The 25745-nt window shown below is 33.6% G+C and overlaps 1 protein-coding gene across 1 annotated transcript in view; it reads left to right on the top strand.

Annotated features, from left to right (window-relative positions):
* The window catches only part of LOC129227963 (uncharacterized), a 147642-nt gene that overhangs the window by 77955 nt on the left and 43942 nt on the right, over positions 1–25745 (top strand). Inside the window, exons 23-30 of the mRNA XM_054862588.1 lie at positions 1001–1173; positions 3357–3479; positions 5342–5450; positions 6817–6890; positions 6974–7104; positions 12514–12637; positions 15845–16027; positions 17157–17376. Of these exons, the coding sequence (XP_054718563.1) occupies positions 1001–1173; positions 3357–3479; positions 5342–5450; positions 6817–6890; positions 6974–7104; positions 12514–12637; positions 15845–16027; positions 17157–17376 (1137 nt within the window). The remainder of the gene's footprint in view (positions 1–1000; positions 1174–3356; positions 3480–5341; positions 5451–6816; positions 6891–6973; positions 7105–12513; positions 12638–15844; positions 16028–17156; positions 17377–25745) is intronic.

Below are 25745 nucleotides of genomic sequence, written 5' to 3'. Positions count from 1 at the left end.
GAGCTTAATGCCTGTAGACAGCACTGTACTTAGAAAAAAATTTTTTGGGAGAAATCGCTTGGGGAAACTCAGCTAAAGAAAAGGTGGCTTTAAAGCATTTTGCATTATTTTTACTGTTGAAAAACAAATATTTTGGGGGACCATATCCCCCCCCCCCTGCTCTTTGCCTGTAGGTATTGAAAGAAATCTGAAACATTATTTCAGGTTGGAAATATTGAATGTTTTCTTCAAATGAAATTTTGAGGTGTAGTAATAAATCCTTCTTTCTCTCTCTCTCTCTTTTTTTTTTTTTTGACCAATCACTGATTACTGTCAGTAAGAAATAAAGAAATTTCTTTGTGCAGAAAAGTAAAAGGAAATATCACAATGTTAATTAACACAAAATTACAGGAAACTTTTAACTGTCTGCAATTTTGTGAAGAATTAATATTGTAGCGCATTTCCATTTATTACTCCCAGTATCTAATGTAGCACTTTGGTTATCCATTTATGATCGCATTTTCTGGCAAGGTGTATGGCGCAGTTCCGTTTAAACTTTTTTACAGAACACGCGGCATCATTAACTTCACACCCTAATCCATGTGTTTTGCTTTCTGTGGCTTCTGGTCAATCCTGACCTATATGTTTCCATTCTTATCCAAGTCACTTCTAATATGCTGAGATAAAAACCATTGAAAACTTTTTCTTGCGAATAACGCTAAATTCTGATTTCGTCAGCTTTCTGTTCACATTTACAGGTTCATCTGTGGAACGCTCAGAAGTTGCTTTAAAACAAATTATCATGTTCTTTGAAAACTATTTCCTTGTTTTCCATGATTGTGTGAATCGATGAACCAAAAGTCAATTAACTTAAAATAGCATTAAAATGCATCTGTAATTTTTATCAAGAACTAAATTATACTCACAGTGGCAAGTAAATCGTACAATTACCCAACCCTGCTAGTGTTACATTTTACAAAGATGTTTGCATTAAAGGTTAAAAGAGTCTTTCTTTTTCTAGCTGATCCAGGTCTTCTGGACAAGGAAGCCGAGCAAAAAGCCCAGACACGTTTAAAAATGGTGCGTTCAGTTGGCAGTGTAATGAATACTGATACTTTAGGACATTTGGAACAAATCGGAAGTGCTTTAACTGCAATTTCTGGAGAAGGCGATGGAATAGACAATGAAGGAATGGTGAGTTTTTGTTAACTATCTTTTTTAGGCTTCTTCCTGAACACATGTTTTTTTTTTACCTCAAAATTTACTGTAAACCTTTGTTTTCAGATCCTGCTATATGTTATAAACTTTTTTAATTTCATTATTTTCAAATGGCACAATAATTTCTACAAAACTGTGAGCAGCATAGTACATATGTGAAATGATGTTAGCTTTTTTATTATTGTTATTTTTTGTGAATTCATATTAAATTAATTAAAATGTTTCAAACTTTGAAATGGTCATCCCAATTTGAGATGAAAAGTTTCACTGAAGTCAAGGTCTTGATATTATTTTGTTCCTAATATGGGTTTAAAGGTAATTAGTAGGCTGTTTTCTGCACTAACAAAATGTAAGAGTAACTTGATAATCTTCAAGATGCTTCATTTACTAAATTCATTTTTAAAGTGTAACCACCTACAAAATACAACACCAGCAAACAAGATTGTTTATGCAATCTTATCAGCATTGTCTTGCTTTCTTACATTTTGATAATTTCTTTTTTTTAATTTAAATTATGAAAATAAAAAATAAAAAAATTGAGAAGGTTTCCATTTTTATGGAGCATTTTGAAAACTATTGCATGAAAAAAGCTACCTTTAAAAAGAATATATATAGGGGTGAGTGGACCACAATTGGGGAGACATGGGCTACGAGACATTGTAAATTCAAAAATAAATACAATTCTGACAGCTACCACCACCTAGGAGGAGTAAACATAACCAAAATGCTTCCCAGAATTCTTAGTTCCATGCTGTTCAATGCTTTTGTTTTGTAGAAAAAAATTAGTTGCTGTTTAGACACACTGAAAGTTTTTTGGATAATTTTTTGCATCCATCATAATCTTGAAAAACTTCAACAATTAAGCTAAGTGTTGTAGTTTATGTTGTTACCATAACTGGGCCACAATGAGACACTTTTCATCAAATTTGTAAAGCCTCATAACTTTTTTTTTCTATTACTAAATGGACTAAATTTGGTGCAATATACTATAATTTGATACCTTTCATGTAATCAAATATGTTTCTGTGCTTTAGAACCCACCAATATACGAAAAATGAGAAAAATGTGTTTTTGTCTCATTGTGGCCCACCCTCTCCTATATGTTTTAGGGAAAGTTAAGTCAAATGCTATGCAGGTTAGCCCAACATACAAGTGTGGCGAAGTGCAAGGAATCGTCTATAACAAGAGTACAAATAAGAGGTGTTCAATATTGGGATAAGTCCAAGTACCTCATATGAAACCTGCTCAAAATAGATTTATTAAAATCCCAATACTTTGTTTTAAAACAATTCAAATCTAGCACATTTCAGCTGTGTCAAAAGAGTGGGTCTTAATAGAACGGGACTTTGTAAGATAAAATCAGCCACTAGTCAGTTTTTTTTCTTTTTAGCAATCACAATTGCTTATTGTTTTCATTTGACCGTCCTTGGTGTTTGGTTCCTTTTTCAGCCCCACTGTCCTCTGCAGGCACAGCTACTCAGGCCCTGAGCAATGTCCTCCCAGTAGCCTCTTCTCCTGGTCCCTGGTGTCCATGTCCTGTCGCATGCTCATGCACACTCACACACATACATACTCCACACAGGCCAATGTGCATACATACAAATCTACGCACACACACAAGCCTACACATACACAACTATACACACGTAACTGCCCATTCTATCTATGCTAGTACAATGAGTGAAATGGCACATGAAATTAATGAAGTCTCCTAGATGTCATAAGTCAAAGGATTAAAGTTAATTGTTATGTCATGATAACTATAAAAGGTTTTATTACTAAGAGGTTGAAGGAAAATGAAATGTTAGGCAGAGGTATAAATCAATAAATAAAATCAGTGACTTTTCATACAAGGTATGACTAGAAGAAGTTTTCTTGTACATTCTAGATTGTCATAATCACAGACTTGAACTGTGATTAAAATGAAAACTCAATTTGAGTAAAGCACAGATTATCAAGAAAACTTTGCTTTATTCACAATTTTTTTTCATTTCAATCCTATTTTAGCATAAAGCATCTTTTATCGTCTTTTTATTTCGGCTTGAACTATATTTATTTTTTTACATAATATGTTTTTATTCTTCTATTTTTCTTTTAAAATTATTCTGAATAGTAGGTGATATTTGTGTCTTATGTGTCTTTGATATACATTCCTTTAGGAAGAAATCATTCGTTTGCTGAATAAAACAGTACAGTTAGCATACAATATGGAAGTGGAAGCACCACAACAACTTCTAGATTTTTGCATGTATGCAGTCGGCACTATGGGTGGAATAGTTGCAGTAAGTTAGTTTTAAATCATTATTTTTGTTAGCAAAATATGCATTGCAATGGAGCTTAAGGATTTTGTTTGAAATGCTTGTAAAATTGACTATCAGTAGTGTAACTAGAGGTTGGCAGAAGTGGCTCTCACCAGGGGGCGTAGTAGCCATTGGGGCGGCATTTCAACTGATTTAAAAAAAAAATTATCAGTTTCTTTCTCTCTCTCTCTCTCTCTCTCTTTTTTTATCGTAGAATTTTAAAAATGCTTTAAAAAATGAAAAAAAAAAAAAAAAAACTCGCAAGAAAAAGAGCTAGAGACAAATACATAACATCTACTGAGAAGGAACATTAGTATCATTGAAAACAATTCTAAACGAGCTGATGTGTGCCTCACATGACTTCCTTTTACTCCATTTTAATGTCATTTTCCCATTATTGGCAATTTTAATGTGATTCAATAGTTTAATCTCTAAATATTAAAAACGATGGCCAAATTAAAACCAGATAAAAAAAAATCGCCAAATTTTCCGCCAAGTTGGCGACAAAACTTGGCGACCAAAAGACTGGCGATATATCGCCAAGTGTCCACCAAATTGTAACACCACTTAAGTTTGCATTGATATTAACAATGATTTCCCTCCAAAAAGGTGCAAAAGACCCCCTTAGGAACATCCGAAAGCAACCAAAAGGGGAGGTGCACAACTAGACCCCACTACGAGTCTATGTACCAAATTTCAACTTTCTAGGACATACCATTTTTGAGTTATGCGAGATACATACGCACATACGCACATACACACATACGCACATACATACAGACGTCACGAGAAAAGTCGTTGTAATTACCTCGGTGATGGTCAAAATGGATATTTCGCGTGTCTATACATTCTTAGGCACTTTTCCGCATGTGGTCGAATCGAAAAAAAAACTCAACATTCATTTGGGGGTGAGCAAAATGGAAATTAAGGGCCATTTTTGAGTGAAAATTTTTTCCCGAATACAATACTTCCTTTTTTGTAAAAGGAAGTAAAAAGAAAATAAGAAAAAAAACTACAATGCTGACTCCTATTTGTCGAATCAACTGATCAAAATGGTCCAAAAAAAATTTGGAGGTCACAATGACCTCTGGTGATTTCCCACATGGGCGACTCTGAGGAGAGGGGGGGCACAATTTCTTTAGTTTTTTGTTTAGCTAGACCCCATAGTTACACTACTGTTGACTATTGAAACAAAACTACAGTAACCCCTCGTTATATTGCGCTTTTCGGGGTACTAAGAAAAAGAGCAATATATCCGAAAGCACGATGTAACCGAGGTCATTAAAAATAGTTATCCATCCAACACATACAAGTAAATTAGCATTCACTCTTTTTGACATGATTTTCAAATGTTTTCGATATAGTTCACGAATCTACTATCACACGTATAGAAACTTGTACAAGATTTAAATTAAAGTAAATTTTCAGCGTCAATATGAAATGGCAAATAAAGATTATCTTCATTAGCCACAATGTGATAAGAGTGAGCATTTCAACACCCCCTTATTCCCAGTACTTTTTCTAATCCCTTCGTTTTGCAGTAGAAAGGATGTGAAAAGTAAAAGTTTGCCGCTGCTTTTCCAGCGAATTCAGAAGAATAAGAGCATCTTCGTTTTGTTCATTGACAAAATAAAGAAGATAAAGACCTTTTCTGAGTAATACCATATGTTTTCATGAATGGTTTCAAGCTTAAAGCAAGGGTTTTGTTTTAGGTTTTAATTTTTTGGGAGACAGAAGAAAGGAGCAATATATCCGAATGAGCGATATAACGAGGCGCGATATAACGAGGGGTTACTGTATTTTAAAGTTGTACACATAGTACTAATGTTGCCTGTATGTTTCAGAGAATGACAGAACAGCTGATATCGGGTGTAGTTTTACCAACTGATCGAGCCAAAGCTTTAGATTTTGAGTATGATGTTGAAATTCCCCTTTATGGCGAAGAAGAAAAAGGTATGAAAATTTATTCTTAGTTTAGCTCTGGAGAAAGAAGATAAGAGGTATGGCTTTAAAGGGAGGTAAAAACAGGAAGATAAGAAACTAGGAGACTTGGCGTCTGGCAACTTGTTTTTTGTAGAACTGAATCTCAGTGTTATTCAAAATTGCACTTTGTTGTATTAGTTTGTGCAACTAAAATCCAACCACAATGCTTTGTTGTATAAAGTATGGTTGTGAAAGAAACTAAGCTACATAACTATTCTGCCATTCAAAGCACAAAAGTCGTTCATATCTGCACTTTTTAGCAAAACTGCGTTTGTCAGCAGGTGATTTCTTGTAAGATACGTTAGCCAGATACAATGTTTTGGGACCATTTGTGAATGGGGAAATATTTATTTAAAAATTCTGAAAAAGTGGCATCTGAATCAATTATATGGAGGCGCGAAACTTTAAAACGCAATTTTCATTTACAGCTCAGCTGCAAATACCACTTTTGTGCTTAGCACGGCAGTATTGTTCTGTTATCTGAGCAGTTTGCTGCCACTGACTAGACTCTCATGATAGCCTAATAGCGTTTCCCTCAAGCATTTTTATTAGCTCAATACCATTGAATTGAAAAAGGGGTTCCTTGAAACCTCGAAACACGTGTATTCTGAAATCTGTTTATTTGTGCTAAACAACGTTGGATATTTCCTGTTATTTCTCGGCACAAAGGTATTTATTTAGTGCTTACTCTACCCAGTGTTTTTTTTTTTTTTTTTGTATTTCTCAATACACCGTCCTTGTCCCTTTGAAGCTTTAACAAAACTTCATCACAAAATTAACCAAGCCCGACTTTGAAACATAACTCCGTCTTTTCCTCCCCTTATCTACTAAAATTTGATTTGGAAATGAGAGAATCTGAATTTTCATAATTTTTAGCGTATTTTTTAACACTAAATAGCCTTTGGCATTAAAAAGCTTTTTATTATTTTAAAAAAGAAAAAACTGTTGAAAAATACTCATGTTTTGTATGCAAATAGTATACAAAAAAAGTTTAAAAAAAAAAACAACATTCCTGTTAAAAGGTGTCCTTTTATCTAGAAGCACCCTGCCCCTTTTTTTGGTCATGGGGGAAACATTACCTAAAAACCTTCACTTTTGGTGGGAAAGCAATGAGTAGAAAAGAAAGCAAAAATTGTTCTCACTAGAGACCTTGCTTCCAAAATTTTCCCCCCCTTTGTATGGATATACACTACAAGAGTAACAACAGATGAATACTCAGAGTTCAGAAAAAACTCACTAGGCCTATTCCTCTTACTCCTATTTCCATGGATTTAGTTCTGGAGTCTTTCTTTTTTTTTTTTTCTCTTTTTCTATGTAAATGTTAATTTTCTTTCAGATAGCTTTTTTGATGGAACAATTCCATTAGAAGATGCTTTAACAAAGGCTGTTATAAAACATGAAAGAGAACAAGTACGACGCAACATTTATTTTTTGTAGAGTTAGATCTTTTCATTGAAGTTCTTTTAAACCTGAAATGTATTTTTTACTTCTAGGCTGAAGGAAGCATTCGAACCATTGTTGATCTTACCATTAAGCTGGTGTTGGCCATGTTGAAAAATATAATTGTTGGGGAAAAGCCAATGGAATTTATAGCACCAAGTGGACTTGGTTTTACGATATCAATGTAAGTTTAGATTTTAAACTGTATTACAATTTTGAGTAGAAGCATAATATTTTTTGATTGCATTGGGAGTGTTAATGAAGAGTATGTTTTTTTGTAACATGTACAGTCGATCTCGCTTATTTCGAAACCTGTTTTAACGAGAACCACTTGGATATAGCCAGGGATATGCTCACCAAAACTTGCTTTTGTAGCAATCTGGGGAGCAGGAAAATTGTGGGCTTGGAGCAGCTTGGAGCAGTAAACCGGTAAATTTGGAGCAGTCTGGAGCAGTAAAACTGCAAAATTGCAAATTTGGAACAGCCTGGAACAGTAAAATTGCAAATTTGGAGCAGCTTGCAGCAGCAAAAATTTAAATTTTACATCAATTTAGAGCAACCATGTATATTTAACACACAGAAACACATGTGACATGATAAATAATAAAAAAAGAGATTAAGGATGTAAAAACACCATAACTACAACTACAAATTGAAGCTCTCTTAATTACATTTTTTTTTTTTTTTTTTGTCTCGTATTTTTCACAAAAGACAAGTCCTGTCCTGCTCTACTTTTTTCTTACAATTCTTTTGCTTTAGTTTACACATTTACTTTGTGTAATACATCACTGCTTTAGTGCACATTTAAGTTAGAGTGCTTTGATACCTATTTTTAAAATTTGTTTGCTTTTATGTAACATATTCAAAAAGGCTTTTAAAAAATCACAAAAGAATGGTTGAATTTAAAAACTTTACCTCAACAACAACACAAGTGAGTTTTGAAGAGCTATTAGATTTTTTTTTTCTTTTTCTTTCTTTCTTTCTTTTTTTTTTTTTTTTTTGGTATGTTTAAGTTATTTACTTATATTTGATCTTAAAATTATTATTATTATTATTATTATTATTGGCATATATGTTTATATACTGAACTACTTGATTAACAAATCTGAAGATCAAGCACAGGCAGCATTAAAACCTTTTATTTTTACCTGTTTGATATTTAATCACAAAATTAATAACGAAATTACAATGAAAAAAAATTATTTTGAGAAATGATGTCACGGGAAAATTTTTTTTAAATACACGTGAAAAAAATGTGAAAAAAGAAATAAATAAAAATTTTAAGACAGACTAAGAATATGGGAAAAATGCCTAAATGTGAGAAACTTGAAATGTCTGCTTATTCATTACCCCAAAGCATTAGAATTCCCAGATTTTTACTATCTTAAGTGTCTCCAACCAAAACTAGAGATCAATTTTCTGTCCTAAAATCTTAAGAAACCGAAGATTTAAAACTGGTGAACAATATTAATTTTTACAGATGGCATTTGCTTAAATCAATTTGGATGCAACTGGATTGACATTTTCGAGTGGGCGTGGCAAGAAGACGAATTTACAAGTCCTCATACTGAAAACAAAAGATAACAAAGGTTGAAAATAATGATCAGTGCAAAATTTTTTTAGTCAAAGGAACAGAATCACATAAAAAATTAAAACAATCGAGGTTTTCAAATGCGGATGCAATCGAATTTTGAAATGCGCAAAAAATCGGGACTAGGCCGAAAAATCGTAAAAACAAGCTCCAAATGCATTAACTTGATGATATTCTGATAGACATCGGTAAACGATATTTAACCTTGTTCTCATTCCTAATGTAATGTAATATAAAATTTACTTTATTCAAATTAGATTAACTTCTCAACTCTTTAGGCACGTGTAAAGTTTCAGTTTTAGGTTGGCATCCTTTGATGCCCAATTATATGCAAATGAGGCAAGTATAAATACTGTGAATGATTCCAATCGTTCTCTCTCTTCTCTTTTTTTGTGTTCGCCAGCCTCTTGTGTGTTGGTTCTTGTAGGTGTTGGGGAGTTGTGAACTCCACCTCCGCTTATGGCCAGGGTTTATTCTTATAAACTTATTTTGTTAGTTTATTTATTTTAGTTTCTATGGACCAATAAATTTTTGGTAAGATTTTAAACAAGTTTCCAATGTTCATTTCTTCACATTAACATTTGATTCTGCATCTTCCACTGTGTGGTATTATCTCTGCTTGTATAAGCATGTAACATTGTTGACTGACTTACGGAATTTAGCCTTTCGGCTTTTCGTTTAAACATTGTAAGTTATCATATTCTGCAAAAACTGCCAAATATGCTAAGGGAACTGCAACATTAAATGCAAAATTGCAGTTTTGGCACAAGTTTGTCCGATTTTGGCACAGAAAAGTCCATTTGGTTTGTCTTTTGGAGCAGTTTGGCGCAGGATCGGCGATTGGTGCAATTGGCGCAGCTGGCACATCCCTGTATAGTGAGAAAATCAAAAAGATTTGGTTGGTACAATGGTAAGTCTATGGGAACAAAACTAGCTTTTAATGAGCAAACTCCGTTTAAAACAAGCAATATTTTTACAATTCATAAAATGTCTATTAATTTCTTTCACGGAATTTTTTTTTTTTTTTTTGGCAAAAATCCATTAAAATTTTAAATTCAATCGAAAGTTAGATATAAGATATAAATCATGAGAAAAAGTGCCGATAAGACCCTTTTTTTGAAATTCATAGAGTAGATGAGTATTTAAAAATTATGTATTTGTTGAAGAGAATGTTCTCATTTCTGAGATGTACTTCCGAGGATACAATAGAGAGAAAAAAAGAATGAAAGTGACCACCATAAATGTAAAGGATTTGAAGTTGAATATTCCTCGACATACTTCTCTTCTAAAGTGCAGAAAAACCTCAAAGTATTTTGAAGCCAAAAGCCACGGATGCAAATGAAGATGTTTTTCGGACCCCATGTTCCTGGATCACAATAACAAGAAAGAAACAATAAGACAGTTCAAAAAAAAAACAATTTTTTTGGTACTATACAGAAGTATAAAAATAATAAAGCAAGCATGTATAAATTTTTATGATTTTTTCACGAACCTGTTTTTTACGAGCACTCAGTTATAACGAGCCAATATCTTGGCCCTTTCGTGCTCTTTATGCGCGAGTTCGACTGTATATCAGTACTTCCCAATTAGCAGAGACTGCCAAAAATTGTAAAATCGTAGGAGTCAGACAACTGATTCTTAGAGTAAATAAGAAAATTATTTATTGTAGCTGTGGTTCTGAACGAAAATTTTCCATAAGTTTTTAACCATGATCAATCTTCCCCCCCCCCTTCCCCCATTTGAGTATTGTTTATCACAGGGCTGCTGCTGGTGCAGAAGTATTGCAAACATTAAATGTGTGTGTAAGATTTATCTTTTTATATTTTAATGTAATGGCAAAATTAAATATTTTATGAAACTAAATTTAAATTGAAGAGTTGATCTTAAATTCTGTGGGTTGTTATAAAATTGTATTTGATGATTTTGTTTTACTTTCATAACTAAACTATAAAATATCTAGTGAAACTTTTATTTACTTAATAAAATTGGAACCTTTGTAACATGTAAGCAAAGACTTAATAATAAATATAGTAAAATGATTTAAGTGTTTTAAATTAATTTAAGCAATTAATATTAATTTAATTGAAAAAATTATCTTGTATTTACGTGTTATGCATTTTTATTATATATTCCAAACTTTTTATAACCGCCTCGCCCCACCCCCTTTGTTTTAATTTTTTCATCCTACTTTTTCTTATAAAGACTTAGGTTTAGTAGGATGGGAGATTTTTGGTCTCCGGTTGAGTAAGACTCAGTGGTAATCCTGTTATTGTTAATGAGTTGATAAGGGTTCATCTAATGATCCCTTTTCATGCACTACTTTTACTATTTCCACATTCAAAAGTTAAAAGATTCTTTTTTATTCAGGGGGATAAAGTAGATTTCTGAAAATTTAGTAGATTTATTTTTTGTATTAGTGGTTTGCTAAATAAAAACACCTTGAATTTCTTCCATATAAACTAATGGTTAAAAGAATTGTTCAAAAATGCTCTTGAAATAACCAAATTGAAAAATATTTAGATATACGTGGGCTATTCAATAAGTAATAAGACTAATTTTATTGTGGCCAAACCACTCATCGGAATGTTAATTCCTGTGGCATGAGAAATGTCTGTTGTCTGTATTAACAAAACCTACTGATAGTTGGCGCGTACAATCTCATGTTCCTGAGTATCACGTGTTTGAATTGAAGCCTGTTGGCCTTTGCCTACAAGACGCAGCCAGTTGTCAAAATGGAAGCGTCGTTGGAACAAAGTTATGCAATTAAAGTTTGTTTTCGTCTTCAAAAATCAGTATCGGAGATCTTTGATATGATACGTGAAGTTTGTAACAATGAAGCAATGTTTAGAGTCAGTACTTTTTGCTGGCAAAAAGCTTTTAAGAAGGCAGACCGAGTATGGAAGATATTCAGCATGAGGGACAACATTCAACGTCCATCACAGAGACAATGATTAACACTGCTGCTATTATAATCAAGGGGAATCTCAGAATTATTTTACATCAGTCAGTTCTGGCCGTTTCCTCAAATTAAGAAACTATCACGAGGCAAACATTTTGAAAGCAACAAAGCATGTCTAAACTCTTCGGAGGCGGCTTTGAAATAGCTCTCACAAACTTAGCGTTCACAAGTTTTTAAGACGTGGGCAGAACGTTGGTATAAATGCATTTAGTCCTGCAGAAGTTATTCTTAAAAGAATCATGTAAATTATGACGATTAAAGTTGTTCTGTATTTTTTATTAATTTAGTCTTATTACTTATTGAACAGCCCTCGTACATCTACTATGCTAAAATATCTTTAACAATTAAGGTTATTTGAAACAAATTGCTCCTGTTAGACCAGGACTTTTTTAGGATTTAAATTTACATGTTTAGTCTAATATCAAACAGTTTAAATTGCCCAAACATGAAGGAAAGGCAGATTATAAAAAAAAACATATATTTAAATTCAGTTTCGAATTTGCTGTCCTTCAAAGCCTAGGACCAGTCTAGTTGAATCCAGAGCCTGTTGCTAATCATCATTTTTGAATTTAACAAAACTTCAATGGCATTTTAATTTAGATTGTTGCTTATTTTTCTTTCATGGGCTCATTTATATTGTCCCAGAAGCTGACTCAGACATAGAATGAAACCTCTGTCTTTGTTGAATTATGTTCCCAAAATAATATTACAACTACTTGAGTATCTTCATGGAAAATACTGACAGCCTGGTTTTGACATTCAGAAACTGCACGTTTTGTCCTTGTTATGGACTCATTAGCCTGGAATAGTCAATTACCCAGCTGGAGGCAATTATTCTCTCAATGAAGCTGAGATTAGCAGCAAACTAGCAGCTGAAATTAGTTTAGCACACCAGCGAGAGACTGCATGTTAAGAACAAAACTGCAGTCTTTGGGTATCATATAACCATGCTGTTGGTATTTTGCATGTTGTCAGCCCTGTCTTAGGGGTGGTAACTTACTGCTTATTACTGCGGTATCATGATTTAAAAATTGCGTTTTCAGGTTTAAGGGTGGCACCTTAAGCAACCGTGCTATACAACATGGGGATGCTGTGTATGTGTTTCCAGAAGTTTGTGACATATTATCTGAGTATGGTTGTTGGGGAAATGAGACATTAGGAGTCATGGTAAGTGGTAAAGATCTGCATTATTTGGAAATATGTATTCTTCCCTCTTTTATACTGCACTAGCTGTACCCGCACTGCTGTGTTCGTGCTATGAGGTTCGAAAAAACTTCTTTGGGCTTACGTAAATTTTTCTTACCACTCTGAAATAAGAAAAAAAATGTTCTGTTTCGTTAATAAAAAAAGTGCACACGTAATTTTACCTCAGCTCTACGCATACGGGAAAGTGGGGTAAAACCGGGACCCTAAGGTTTGCAGGCTTTCAGAAATCACAGTTTTTAGTATAGAGGAACAAAAATTTTATGCACTGCTTATCTATTAATGCAACTAAAGTTTCAAAAACATAAGTGTTTTTTTTTTTTTTTTTTTTATTTTTATTAATATTTTTTGTAAAAAAAAGTCATTTTACCCAGTTGTGCCTACTAGTGGGGTTAAACCGGGTAGACATGTTATTGCTATGGGAAAACAAAAATTTTTAAAAGTTTCCACGAAATTCAAGATTTTATTAGTGACATATGTTAACTATTGTCATAACATAATAGAATAAGTATAAAAGGACACATCTTGATTAGGGTTGCTATTTTGTCCACATTTTTGTAAAAAGTCTGGGACGCTGGAAGAAACTGGACGAAATTGACAAAATAGATGAAATGAAAAATAAATTGATTATATATACATAAATTTATTGTTATGGTGTAATAATATTAGTATATTATTCTAATAAATTTTCTATTCTGAATATAATATAATTAAAATAGGATCATTAGCTTTAGAATTTCATAAATCTAAAAAAGAAAAATTAATTGCACATTGGTACAGCTAATTTTTGATCATAATTTACTTAAAAGTAATAAAATTTAACAATGTGAATATGCTATTGGGCATGATTAGACTATTATATACAATAGTAGAAAATAAACTCAATGGGAAAGTCAAATGAAATGCTTGGAGACATACATACAAAACAAAGATTTATGGACGAAAAATATTTTATAACTGTTATATTTTTTGAGTTTTTATTGATGTCACCCCGTAGTAAAATATTTATGCACTCACATATTTTATGAATATGTTAATGTCATACAAATTAAGAAAAATTACTACTTTAGTAGTGTTGTGGGTACTCAGAACAGTGTACTGGAAGAGGCTATAATAGGCAAGAGGGTAGATAGCTTTAAAAGGACCATTAATCTTCATTGGGGACTAATAAATTGATTAGAAACAGCCTAGTCAAAACCTGTTGCTGATCATCACATTTGTATTTGTTTTGCAAGAACAGATTTCACTTCATGCCAACATTTCTTTTATTAATATCATGCAGTATTTATTATTTTTTTTAACATGATTTTTAATGTTTTGAAACTCCAACCTTTAAAAACTTTTTATTTCTACTTTTTAATTTTATAAATTCACTTATTATGGGCAATGAACCTCCACATCACAGATAAACATCATAAAATTTACAGCTGATGTGCTTGTTTTGTAAATGCTATTACGTGCATTATAATTTATTCTAACACTCATTTGATTTATTAACACTTACATAAACTTCACCTGATCTTACTTTTTTTTTTTTCTCACTTTAAAATATTTTACCATCAATTGTTCATATAAAGATTTCTGTATGCTATTTTTATATTAAAATATTACTTGAATAGGAAAAATCTATATAATTATTTATTATTTTCAAACTTCAAATTTTTAACTCAAAACTTTCAGTTTACTGATGAAGTGGACAAAATGGACGAAATGACATTTTGTCCGAGACGGTTTTTTCCAGGTTTTTTCCGGCGTTTTTTCCAGGGGTGTACAAAATAGGACAACCCTGATCTTGATGAGTTGTCAGTAAATTTAATTCTCTTAACCTTTACTTTTTTTGCTCTAATATAAGGCCTATTGACACAAGTTGCAAGTAAAATAGTTATCTTCCTCTTTGGCCCCAGAGCAGCTTTCTTGGGCACAACGACGACATTGGATGTATTGGATCCATCCCTCACCACCCTTGAAGTCTGAGTAAAGCTCACTGCAGTAAATGCAGGCGTTATTATCATCCTCTTCACTGGAATCATCCCTCATTTGCTCCTTCGTTTTTTCTTCTTCTTCTTCTTTTTTTTTTTTTTTTTTTTTTTTGACACTTTATTTTCTGTCTGTTCCTTTTTGGCATTATTATAATGTTCTCTTTTCTTTGACTCGTTTATCTTTCCTTTAAGTTTTTTTTTCCTTCCATCCATCTTTGGTATTCTTTCCATCATTTTTCTTTTTCTTTTCCTCTAATGTTGTCTGGAGGTGAAGCTTGTATGGGAATGAGTCAGGTACTTTTTTTTTTTTTTTGCAATAAATGAAAAGCTCTAGTGAATCTGTCACAGTCATTCCATTGCAAAACATAAACTTTAATAATCTAAATCCAATGCACAATTTTTTTTTCAAATTCGTTTTTTTTTTTATTATTATTATTTCTCTATATTAAAAAAATATTCATTGGTTAAAAGATTGAATTAGTACATAGCTACAGAAATTTCTTTGGTACTAAAAAATCTAAAAACTGTGATTCCCTATAAAATAAAATATTTTTGAGGAATTAAAATAAGAAGAAAAAGCAAAGGAGCTTAAAGACGTAACTATGGTCACAAAACAAAGCGTTTAAAACTTGACTGGAGAAAATGTTTTTGAAAATGCTTTTAACTTTTTTCTAATTGTGATAGAAGCTTTGATCACGACCGTAGGTCCAATTAGATCTGATGTTTCAAAAAATTGCTCTTTCCAATTGTGTAAAAAAGAAAACTGTGGAGCAATTGGTTCACTTTTTATTGATGAAGAAATTTTAATGAAGAATATTATGAAGAAGTTAGTGACTGTGGAATCTCGAGCAAAGCCATGAAGCCCCCCCCCCCCTAAAATATGCTGCTGCTGCCAGATTAAAGCATTTAGTAATTTATAAGTTCTTAAGGAAGGCCTTCTGCATCATGAATATTATCCCTTTTGTTTTCACAATGAGAAATTGAATTTGGTGCCAATTTTCATGCATAACTTTTGCATACTTTTTTAAATAAAATTTTATTGATATTTAACTTACCAAACTTATTTTTCTCCTAAATCAAATTAATCAAAGTAAAAGTAGTGTCTTTATTAATTAAAATGAACAAATTAATTGAACAATATCTTAATTTGAAATATGTTTAGTGAAAATTTTTTATTTTGTTTGCATTACAGGCTGTGTCATGGCCAGCCATTTTAGATTCATATGGTGATAGTGTGGACTTACTATCAAATGACACCAAAACTTTGCAGCTTTTAATGCTTGATGAAAATTTAGATCTCTTAAAAGTACAGAACACTACTGGTTGGTTTACAATTAAAGTTCCCAGAGGTAGTAAAAAAGAAGGTGCTGAACCAGTAAGTAACTACTCTTTTTTTATTTTTTGTATGTTCATGCTTTCAGTTGTAATCTTAAGAATTTTTTAGTTTCTCTTTTTTTTCTTAAAATTTTATTTTTTTAATTGCTTTTAAGCCTTTTGAAAATGTATATTAAAAATATAATTTATTTAAATTTTGAAATTATATTCTAATACAAATGTTCTCATTCTTACATAGTCTACGAGTACCATCTTGAACAAAATAGTTTCCATCTTAACCGTCGACAGTTTATGTCGCTCTGGAGACTTCGTTTTTTGCTCAATAATTGCATAGACATTGCATTATAATAAGTATCTGAAAATGTATCTCTAATTATTATAATAACAAGTCTTTCTCATTTATAGAACTTAGCAAATAGTTGCAAAAAGAAAAAATATTGTGAATCATTATGTATTAAACTCTTACAAACATCTCTTGATCACATAACGGTCAAAATAGAACTTATTACAAAGTTTCTGTAAAACATTCGATTAATGATACAGATACTACTGATTTTGTTTCTTTTTATTTCTAAAAGCACTGGAGCAGGCAGAAATAACCTTCCCAGGGGTCTTAACGGTTCTTTCACACATGAGGCTGTGAGAAGCAAAGGGATGTAAGGGGATATTTTCACGTTTTGAGTAAAACACGTTTAAATTTCCAGACCTAGGTAGGCTATCATTGAAAAGTTTGTCTAAATCATATTGTACAGCAGCACCTACCAGGCCTACCAGTACTATCTCTTGCCCTAAAACAGAGAAGAGTTTCACCTACCATTTGTGCTGGTTATCTCCGAATTTTCAATTTTGGCGCCTAGATCCCTTCGCTTCTCACTATCTCATGTATAAACTACTGTGTTGTGGATATGTGTTATAATTCACGGTTTCTAGTGGGTTTCGACCCCCAATCCCCATTGCTACTCCCCTGTGTGATCCCCTGTGATTTCTTTTTCTTTCCAAACTAAGGCTTTCTGTTGTTTGTAAAACAAATTTATTTCAATCTCATTACATTTTCTTCCAAATACATTTCCTAGCATGCCTTTTTTTTAAATTAATTTATTTATTTATTTTCTTACTTTGGTTTAAAAAAGTGTCTTTTACTTTTTAAACTTATTTTTCCTCTTCTATAGGCATTGCCTGATCCTACTTATGTCCATGCAGTTATCAAGTGGAATGAACAGATGGTTTACCACCAATTTATTGTAGAAAAAGCCGATTCAGCTGTCAATGTTGAAATAACACCAACTGACCCAGAGGTTGAATTGCTTGTTTTTGTAAAGCATAGAGTTAAACCTCTTCTGCATGACTATGATTTCATGATAAATTTGGCCAATATACGTGAAGAAAATGGTAAGCTAATTTCTTACAATGCAAAAATTAAATTTGGCTTTAAAATATATATAGCTGTGATAATCTTCATTATTCCAATGGATTTCATCTTTTGAATTTTCAAGATATTTCTCCTTGGTCATTGTAAAATTAAATATTTCCCAAAAGTATGCAATGAAATGTTTAAAATAAGTTTTAGATGATGATAGAGGGTGTAATAAACATTGTATTCATTGCATTTTCTAGATCAGCATTTCCCAAAGTGTGTTCCACGGGACCCTTGGGTTACGCCAAAGTATCGGAAGGGTTCTGCCGTGAGTTAGCCGTTGCAAATATTTATTTTCCGCTAGTTTCAAGAAATATGTAATAATTAGTTCATGGCTCTAAAATGCCACTCCAGATTGAAGTAGTAGTCGTTAAGGTGTTTTACATCGCCATGCCAGCATAATCAAGTAGCTACCATCAGACTTCTTAGACTTCTTAAGGTCAGAAATCGTTTATTTTGTCAAATTTCGTTTTCTCCAACCAAGATAACTTAGTCAGATTTATGAAGACATGGCAGGCAACACAAATCACTACTTTTCCATATGAAATATGCTGTCTATCGAAAACAAACGTTTTTAAAAGTTTGTATTAACTTCCAGATGAAAAAAGGGTTTTTCAACTGGATTAAAAGGTATCAATATGTTTTCAATGTTTTATGTGAGAAACTACGGCTGATCAATATTTTGTCAACATTTTTGGTGAACTGAACGAAATGGTTATTTTAACTCAAAGGGAAACAGTAACCACATTTGTTGTGAGAGACAAAGTAACAACAACGTAAAAAGAATGACGCAGAAAGTTTTGCTCTCTTAAAGGAAATTTTTTGCCAGAAAGAATCTCCTTGAAGAAAACGCAGTGCAACTGTTTCGTGACATTAAAAATCATTACTGTTCATTTGAGAAACCTATGACACTATCCATGCCCGAGTATGAATCATAATTGCACTTCAGAGTTAACCTACTGGAAATCAATTTTCTGATTAGTTCACTCAAAAAATATTGTTTTGGTGTTAAAAAGGAATATCCGTTATTGGGTAACAAAGCTGTGTATCTTAAAACCTCTGCTTGTAACAACTTATCAAAGCAAAACAAATTTTCCAGCCAATGTGTATCCAAAAAGAAACAAAAATAGTTCTTGAAGTCTGCTCCTACTATACAGGGACGTAACTAGAGGGGGGCAGTCGGGGCTCCTGCCCCGGGCGCCAGATTTTAAGGGCACTAAACTGACCAAGTAAATGCTCAAATTAATTTTTGTACAAAAAAGGACAAACTATTAAAAGTTCAAAAAAAAAAAACTCTCAGTGCTCGTCAGTAGTTTTAATTTCGTATCTCGATATATTAAAAAAAAGTACTGTTAAAGAAATTGTGAAAGGATGCCTGTGGCGGGCCTGCGTCCAGGAGACCTCAGAGCACCTACAGCCTTGAAATTTTGCACAAAATTACTTTGAGCAACGAGGATTTGCACCTTGGGGTTTTTATTTTAAATTTCAAATTAGGTTTTTTTTTTGTAATTAATTTTTGAAGCTAAAATTTCATGTAAATTGTCTTTTCAAGTGATGAAAGATTTCTCACTTCCCTTAATATTTTATGTTGCTCCAAAAAGATTTTTTTCTGCATCAAATAAAGCTTGTAACACTTTCATCAATAAATTAGAACAGCGGGTAAAAGGGCTTCGATTTTAGTGAAAAGTCCTAGGCTCAGTCCGGAGCTAAAGAGCAATATATTATTAGAGACCACGAACTTAAAAGCAACACGTACAAGCGTGTTGCTCAAACGTACAAAACTGCTGTTTTGCAATGCTCAGAAGCCCCTTTAGCACCTATAACTGTGCTAGTTGGTACACGTTAGTTTGGAACGTGGGAAAATGCTCTTCAAAACTATTTTATTTTTAAAAAAATCTGTTCATTATGCACATTTCTATCAAATTATTCTTATATTTTCGGGTAGGAGTGGGATTATGTTCTAAAAATGAGTACTTCACTTAAATTCTATTTTCTATGGGAGGGAGAGGGGAATTTTCACTTTGTTCGAAACGGAACTCGTAACATGTTTTTCAATATGATTCTTTCTGACAGGCGATTTAAATCTTCGCGAATCATATAAAATTGCGAAGCAATCTTAGAGGGTTGGTAAGCGTCAGCGAGCAGGGTGCAGAGCCACCTGATAAAAATAAAAAATAAAAAAAATTCAACAAGTTATTTACTCTCTTATGAAAATACAAAATATTTTTCGTTGAAAAATTTCATATGTAATATGATAAATAAAATATTTAATGATTTTTCCCCCCTATCAAAATTTTAAAAAACGCAATACAGTGATAAAACTTATAATTACGTAGTAGTCGCATTTACAGGCTTATCAAAATATGCGGCCTCCTTTAACACTGCCTAATTTAAATTTATAATATTAAAATAATTTTTAAATATTTATTTGTATGGGAGGGGGCGTGCGCCGAAACGAGGTCTTGCCCCTACTCAAAAATGACCTAGTTACGTCCCTGCTACTATACGTACTCAATCTGCCGATGTAAAGCAAAAATTTATCGCTATTATCAGGGGTGCCCACGGGGGGGGGGGGGGATTATGGCGCAAGTTGCACCATCAAAATTTTTGGGGGGGATTTTTTTTTCCAGAACTTTTTTTCTTCTTTAGAACATGAAAGTTTTGAATTTTGGAAAGGAAAAGTATTTAAACTCATTCAACGAGAAATAGATGCATTAATAATACCTTTTTCACGTACTCTTCAGGGCCGTCGCCAAGAGGGGGGGGGTTGCAACAACCCCCAGTTTTTCAGAAGTGGGGCCGCCAATTTCATTTTACCGATGAAAACGAACGAGAGAAAGAGAAACTCTTCGTGGTTTTAAAAAATTAAAATTAGTAATTATAGATGAACAATTGAAATAATAGTAACAAAAAGTATTTTTTCTGTAAAATTTGAAAAGAAAATGTAATATTTTAAAATACAATTTAGGGACATCCATGATTCTCCTTTATTAAGAGTATCTAAGTAAGGTCCGCAGCTAATGTACGCTTCAAACATTTTTATTATCGCAAAAAAAAAAAGGATTCAGTACAGTACACGCTTCACTAGGCCGCAGAGTGGGTATGCCTGCCTAGTCGGAAACTATAGGCTCGGCTCAAATTAAAGTATTGTGCATAGAGTAAAATTAGCATAATGGGAGGGAGGAAAGGCGACAAAACTAAGATGGTGCACGCCTTGTCTCTTGGCGGCTCTGGTTATACAAAACCGTGCTTCATGGTTCTTCAGTAAAAAAAAAAACATAAATAGGACAGCTTCATTAGAACAGCCCATAGATAGGAGTCGCCGAAACATTCCCATGTGTTTTTTTTTTTTTTTTTTTTGATGAAAAATTATGTCCTGAAAATCATTGCTAGCGGAGAAAAACGTATGGGTCTCCGAAATAAATTTGAAATAGAGAGAAAAAAAAATAATAACAGTTAAATGTAAAGAGAGATTCAAAGTATTGTAATGAATACTCACACCAAAAGTTCTAAATTTTTTGAATGTAAAAATCGTAAGTAAATCACAGCTTGATCAAGAGATGCAGAAGTAATATTTAAAATAAAATGAAGTGGAATAGAGACCTAAGGTATCGCAGAAAATTACCACATCTGTTCAAAATTTTAAAAGTCCTTTTTCCAAGGCCGTAAACGCTTGTATTGCAAGAACGCTAAAATATTAGGGGGGGAAATTGAAAGTTATATTATGGAAAATCCAAGCAAATAATCGTGTTTGGCAAAGGAAAATTGGAAGAAAATATTACCACAATATGTTTATCAGTAATTAAAATTGACAATGAAGATAGGGGGGACGTAGCCAAACTGAAAGGAAGAGTGGGGAACTCCAAACCCTTCTTTTTACATCCCCGAAACCCTTCCTTTTTGAAAAAAATCCCGGAAAAATATTCTCAAACCCCATCCTTTAGCCTAACGTCCTTAAAGTTGGCCTACACCTGAGTATTTAGGACTGCAATTTCGAAAAACCATGAGAGTGCTCCCAATGTAACCTCCGAGAAACGCCCTCTCAATTAAGCATTTATCCTCATTCAAGGTCGAATAAATTTCGTCTTTTGGACTTTAATTTTAAAAAAACTCCCTAAGTTGTCTTGAAACTGTGGTCCTCCAAATATTACCGAAGATCCTCAAAAATTTCATTGTTAAGGCTTCAATTTAGAAAACTTTTCGGGGGAGAGATCTCCAAAACCTTCTACCCCTCTAACAGTATAAATTGCTTTAATTGAGTTTCAATTTTGAAAATTTGCCAGGGGAGGACTCCGAATCTCTCCACCCATTAACATTAACAAAAATCTGCTAAAACTGTGGTTTCTACGGATCGAATTTTTTCGAGAGAATGCTTCTCTCTCTCTCGCCAACATCATCAAAAAATGTCTTAAATCTCGCTTTTAGTGCTTCAATTACGAAACATTTCTGGTCGCGAGCCCCTTCAAACCCCCCCGCCCCTCCTTTCATCGAAGGCTGGCTTAAATTACGTTTTCGGAGCTTTGATTTCAAGAAACTGGCGGTGCACTAAATTTTAACAAAAAGTCTAAAGTCGCTTTTTTAAGACTTCAAAATTACAAAAAATTTCGGGGGGGGGGGGAGCACATCTCTTCCTCTTAATGTCACCATAGATCGTCCGAAACTGCATTTTTCGAACTACAATTTTTAGATTTTTCCCGGGGGAGAGCTCCCAGACCTCCCTTTAAGTGTTACAATCAGAAATAATTCACAATTGGAAATGCGTGCTTGAAGTTTGCATTTTGTGAAAGTATAGAACTATGACCCCTAGTCTCTTCCTCCCTTAACATCACCATACATCGTCTAAAACTGTGTTTTTCAAATAAGTCTTGAAATTTCCCGAGGGAGAGCCTCCGGACCCCCTCTTCTGTACACATAATTAAATATAACGTACGATTGTGTTGGGAACTTAAATTTGGAAAAATTATCGGCAGAGGCTATCCTGGAACTCCTCTCCCATTCCTCCCAAACTTAAATTATATTTTAAAACTGCGTTTTTATGTCTTCTCATTACGAAATGATGCAAGAAGGTAGCCATCCGACACCCCCTAATTCAGACTGAATATTATCCTTACGATTATTCATATTGCTAGTACTTAGGTCTAGTAATATGACTATCCCTGCTAAACCACAGAAGCCAAATCTTCTCTCTCTCTCTGCATATTCGAACATGCATTTGAAAAAATTAAGGGTGGACAGCTGAAGAGCTAGAAGAGCACCCCTCCTCTTCTAACTTCTCAATGTATAATAACAGAATATTTTGGTTTCTAAGCTTTATTTTCAAAAGTATTTTGGGGCCAGCGCCTGAAACCTGACATTTCTTCGTACATCATCAAAAATAGACAAAATGCGTTTTTAGTTTCCTGATTTTCAAAATTTACATGGAAATTTAAATTTTGAATCATTTTCGAGGGACATTCCTAAATCCACCCCCTCACCTAATGTCTCGATAGCCCGAAAATTGAGTCTTTAAAACTTCATTTTCATAAATTTCTGGGGAGTTATTGTCCCAATTTCCCAACAGGCAGAGTAGGCAGCTGCCTAGGGCGGCAAAATTTTTAGAGACGGCAAATTTTGCTTTAACGACACATTTTTTTAAATAAATTTGTTGTTCTTGAAAGTAAAATATTAGCATTCTTTCATTTTCCACAGAGACAATTTTTCTTGTAATTTAATAATGATTACTTTCACACATCTCATGAGAGTCAAATGTTTTTCAATCATGGTATTTGCAGAATCGTCATCAAAATTTGCCGAATAAAAACTTTTTTGGAAGATCACTGTGATCGGTGATTTCATCGGGGCGCCTCAGACTATAAAACGCCATCATGTTTCATAAGTTTGTCAGTTTGAATCTGGGGAACACTTTTTTACGGTTTTTTGAGTCAAGGATATTTTGCTTCTTTTAGGGAGGGAGGGGGTAGCAGATTTCAAATTGGCCTAGGGGCGGCATGGAGCTAAATTCGGCCCTGGGGAGTTTGTTCAAAAATTTCGGATGACCCCTCCCAAAACAATCGGCTGGATCCACCATTGCACAAAGGTCGGCTACAATTGCGATTTTAAAACTTCAATTTCAGAAAATTGCTTGTCCCCCAACAACGTTTTTAAGACTTTACTTTTGAAAATTTTCCAGGGGCGAGCCCTAGGATCTCTTCTTTCCTCAACATTACCACAGATAGTCTGAAACTGCGTTTTTAGAACTACAATTTTGAAAACAAAGGAAAGCCCTCCTTAACACAACGGTAAACTATTTACAATTGCGCTTTTGAAGTTTCAATATTGAAAAATTACCGGGAAGAAGGGCCACCAAACCTTTTATTACCCTAACATCACCAGAGATTGTGTAAAACTGTGGTTTTAAAATTACAATTTCGAAAATTTTTCGGGGAGAAACTCCCCGGACACCCTATCTATGTGACAATAAATTTCTGTTTCATGGTTCATATTGTATACATCTAGTAATGACTCCATCCAAAGCCAGAACGTTGCTCCAAAGCCCATGTAATTATTCATACGTTTGAAAAAAAAATAAAAATAAGGTGTAGCAAAATTCAAGGGTACCCAAAACTTGTTTACTCAAGGTCCACGTTTTAAATTCAGGCAAGGCAAGGCGGGTCAACAATCCAACAACATTTCAGTTCAAATGGTATTTGTTAGCGCTACTCCCCCCCCCCCCCCCCGTGAATTTGACTCGAAATTACACACTCTAAAACCTGTTATGTTTAACCCAATTCGAAAGCGAGAAAATTTTTGGGGGGGATTTTGCGCCATTGAGCTTGGGGGGGATGGGCACCCCTGGCTATTATCAGTTTTACAATGAATTAATTTCATCCTTCAAATAAATGTACTTGTAATTTGTCTCGTAATTTGTTGCAGATACAGTTATAGTTGTAATTGTTGCAACAATTTCATGGCAAAATTATGTTTTCATAAATAGGTCTTATTTCAAACTGAAGGTGGTATTTTTTATTCATACTGCCTCGTATTTTTTTAAAGGTTGCTTTGGGTACATAGTTAAATAGTATGCTCTGGATACGTGCCGAGCTAGCCCAATCAGAAATGCACTGAGTTTGTGGCTAAAGAGTCATGGGTTCGATACTGACGACGGTCGAAGATCCACCATGTGCGCTAATTTGACTTGAGCATGTTCAATCAGTTGTGGTCGAAGTCTTCCAAGGTTCCAACCCAAATCAATACCTCTGGGAATAGTAGGCTGCTGTTGCTTAGCCCCCAGCCGGAATGAAAAATAATGTCTTTCGCTCCTCTTAAAAACTGGTATAACTATCTCTGACAGATACGGAGGACAAGTGGCATATTTATAGATTTGGGGGCGGGTAAATGCATATTCTGGGCCCCTTTGTCTATCACTGAACTATATAAAACATTTATCATGTTTTTTTTGTATTTCCTATAGAGCTTTTAGTCATGGGGAATCTTTGCAGTTTGCGACACGATAAATCCGTCATTGGACATAACTATGAACACATATGTTATAACATAATTATTATGTGGACGAACGAAACTTTCATCTCTGTATTTCATATGAGAAATCAACACTTATGCGTATTTATTATGCATTTACCAAAATACAGTTTTTTGGTGAAAATTTGTTGCCTTGGAAGAGCTTCAAATTTATGTATCATTGCAACTTAGTGGGTAGATAAATAAAGTAGCTCGGCCAGAGTTCTAATAATGCACATTGCACAGGCACTGAACTATGAAAGAGAATATCAGTCATGCTGGACGACAAAAACACTCAAAGTCCTTCTATTGAGCAATAGGCGCTAAAACATAAGGCGAATCCACAAATGTTTCAATTGAGGTCCCCTTGTATTTAAGTTTTTGTTTGAATTCTTGCATTATTTTCCGAGATATAAATAGTAATGCTTGACGAGAAAATCATTCTGTTGTGTCATTTGTTAGAAATAATTGGTGGAAAACATTTATCTGTAACCCCCCCCCCCCCTTTGAGTGTGTAACAATTTTTATGCGAATCCTTGAATTATTGTTTGACACACAGCAGTCACGCTAAAAGTGGAAATCGTTCGATTGGGCCAACCTCAGAAGAGACCTGTGCCAAAACTAATCAACAACAGCTCCCATGGTAATGCACATCCATACCAAATTTCTTTCAATTCCTTGCATTACGTTTTGAGTTAGATCGACACAAACAGACGGACTTTATAACTTCCAAAAATGGTTGTGATAGGTTCATCACACCTTAAAACGTGTTAATCTGTTATTAAATAGTTTCTTCTGTGCAGGAGAAAGTAATCGAACGATGATCATTTTTCGGCTTTATCGTTTG

This window comes from Uloborus diversus, chromosome 8 (genome assembly GCF_026930045.1).
Source record: "Uloborus diversus isolate 005 chromosome 8, Udiv.v.3.1, whole genome shotgun sequence".
NCBI classification, from domain to species: Eukaryota; Metazoa; Arthropoda; class Arachnida; order Araneae; family Uloboridae; genus Uloborus; species Uloborus diversus.
This window is presented reverse-complemented; position numbering and strand designations above follow the sequence as displayed.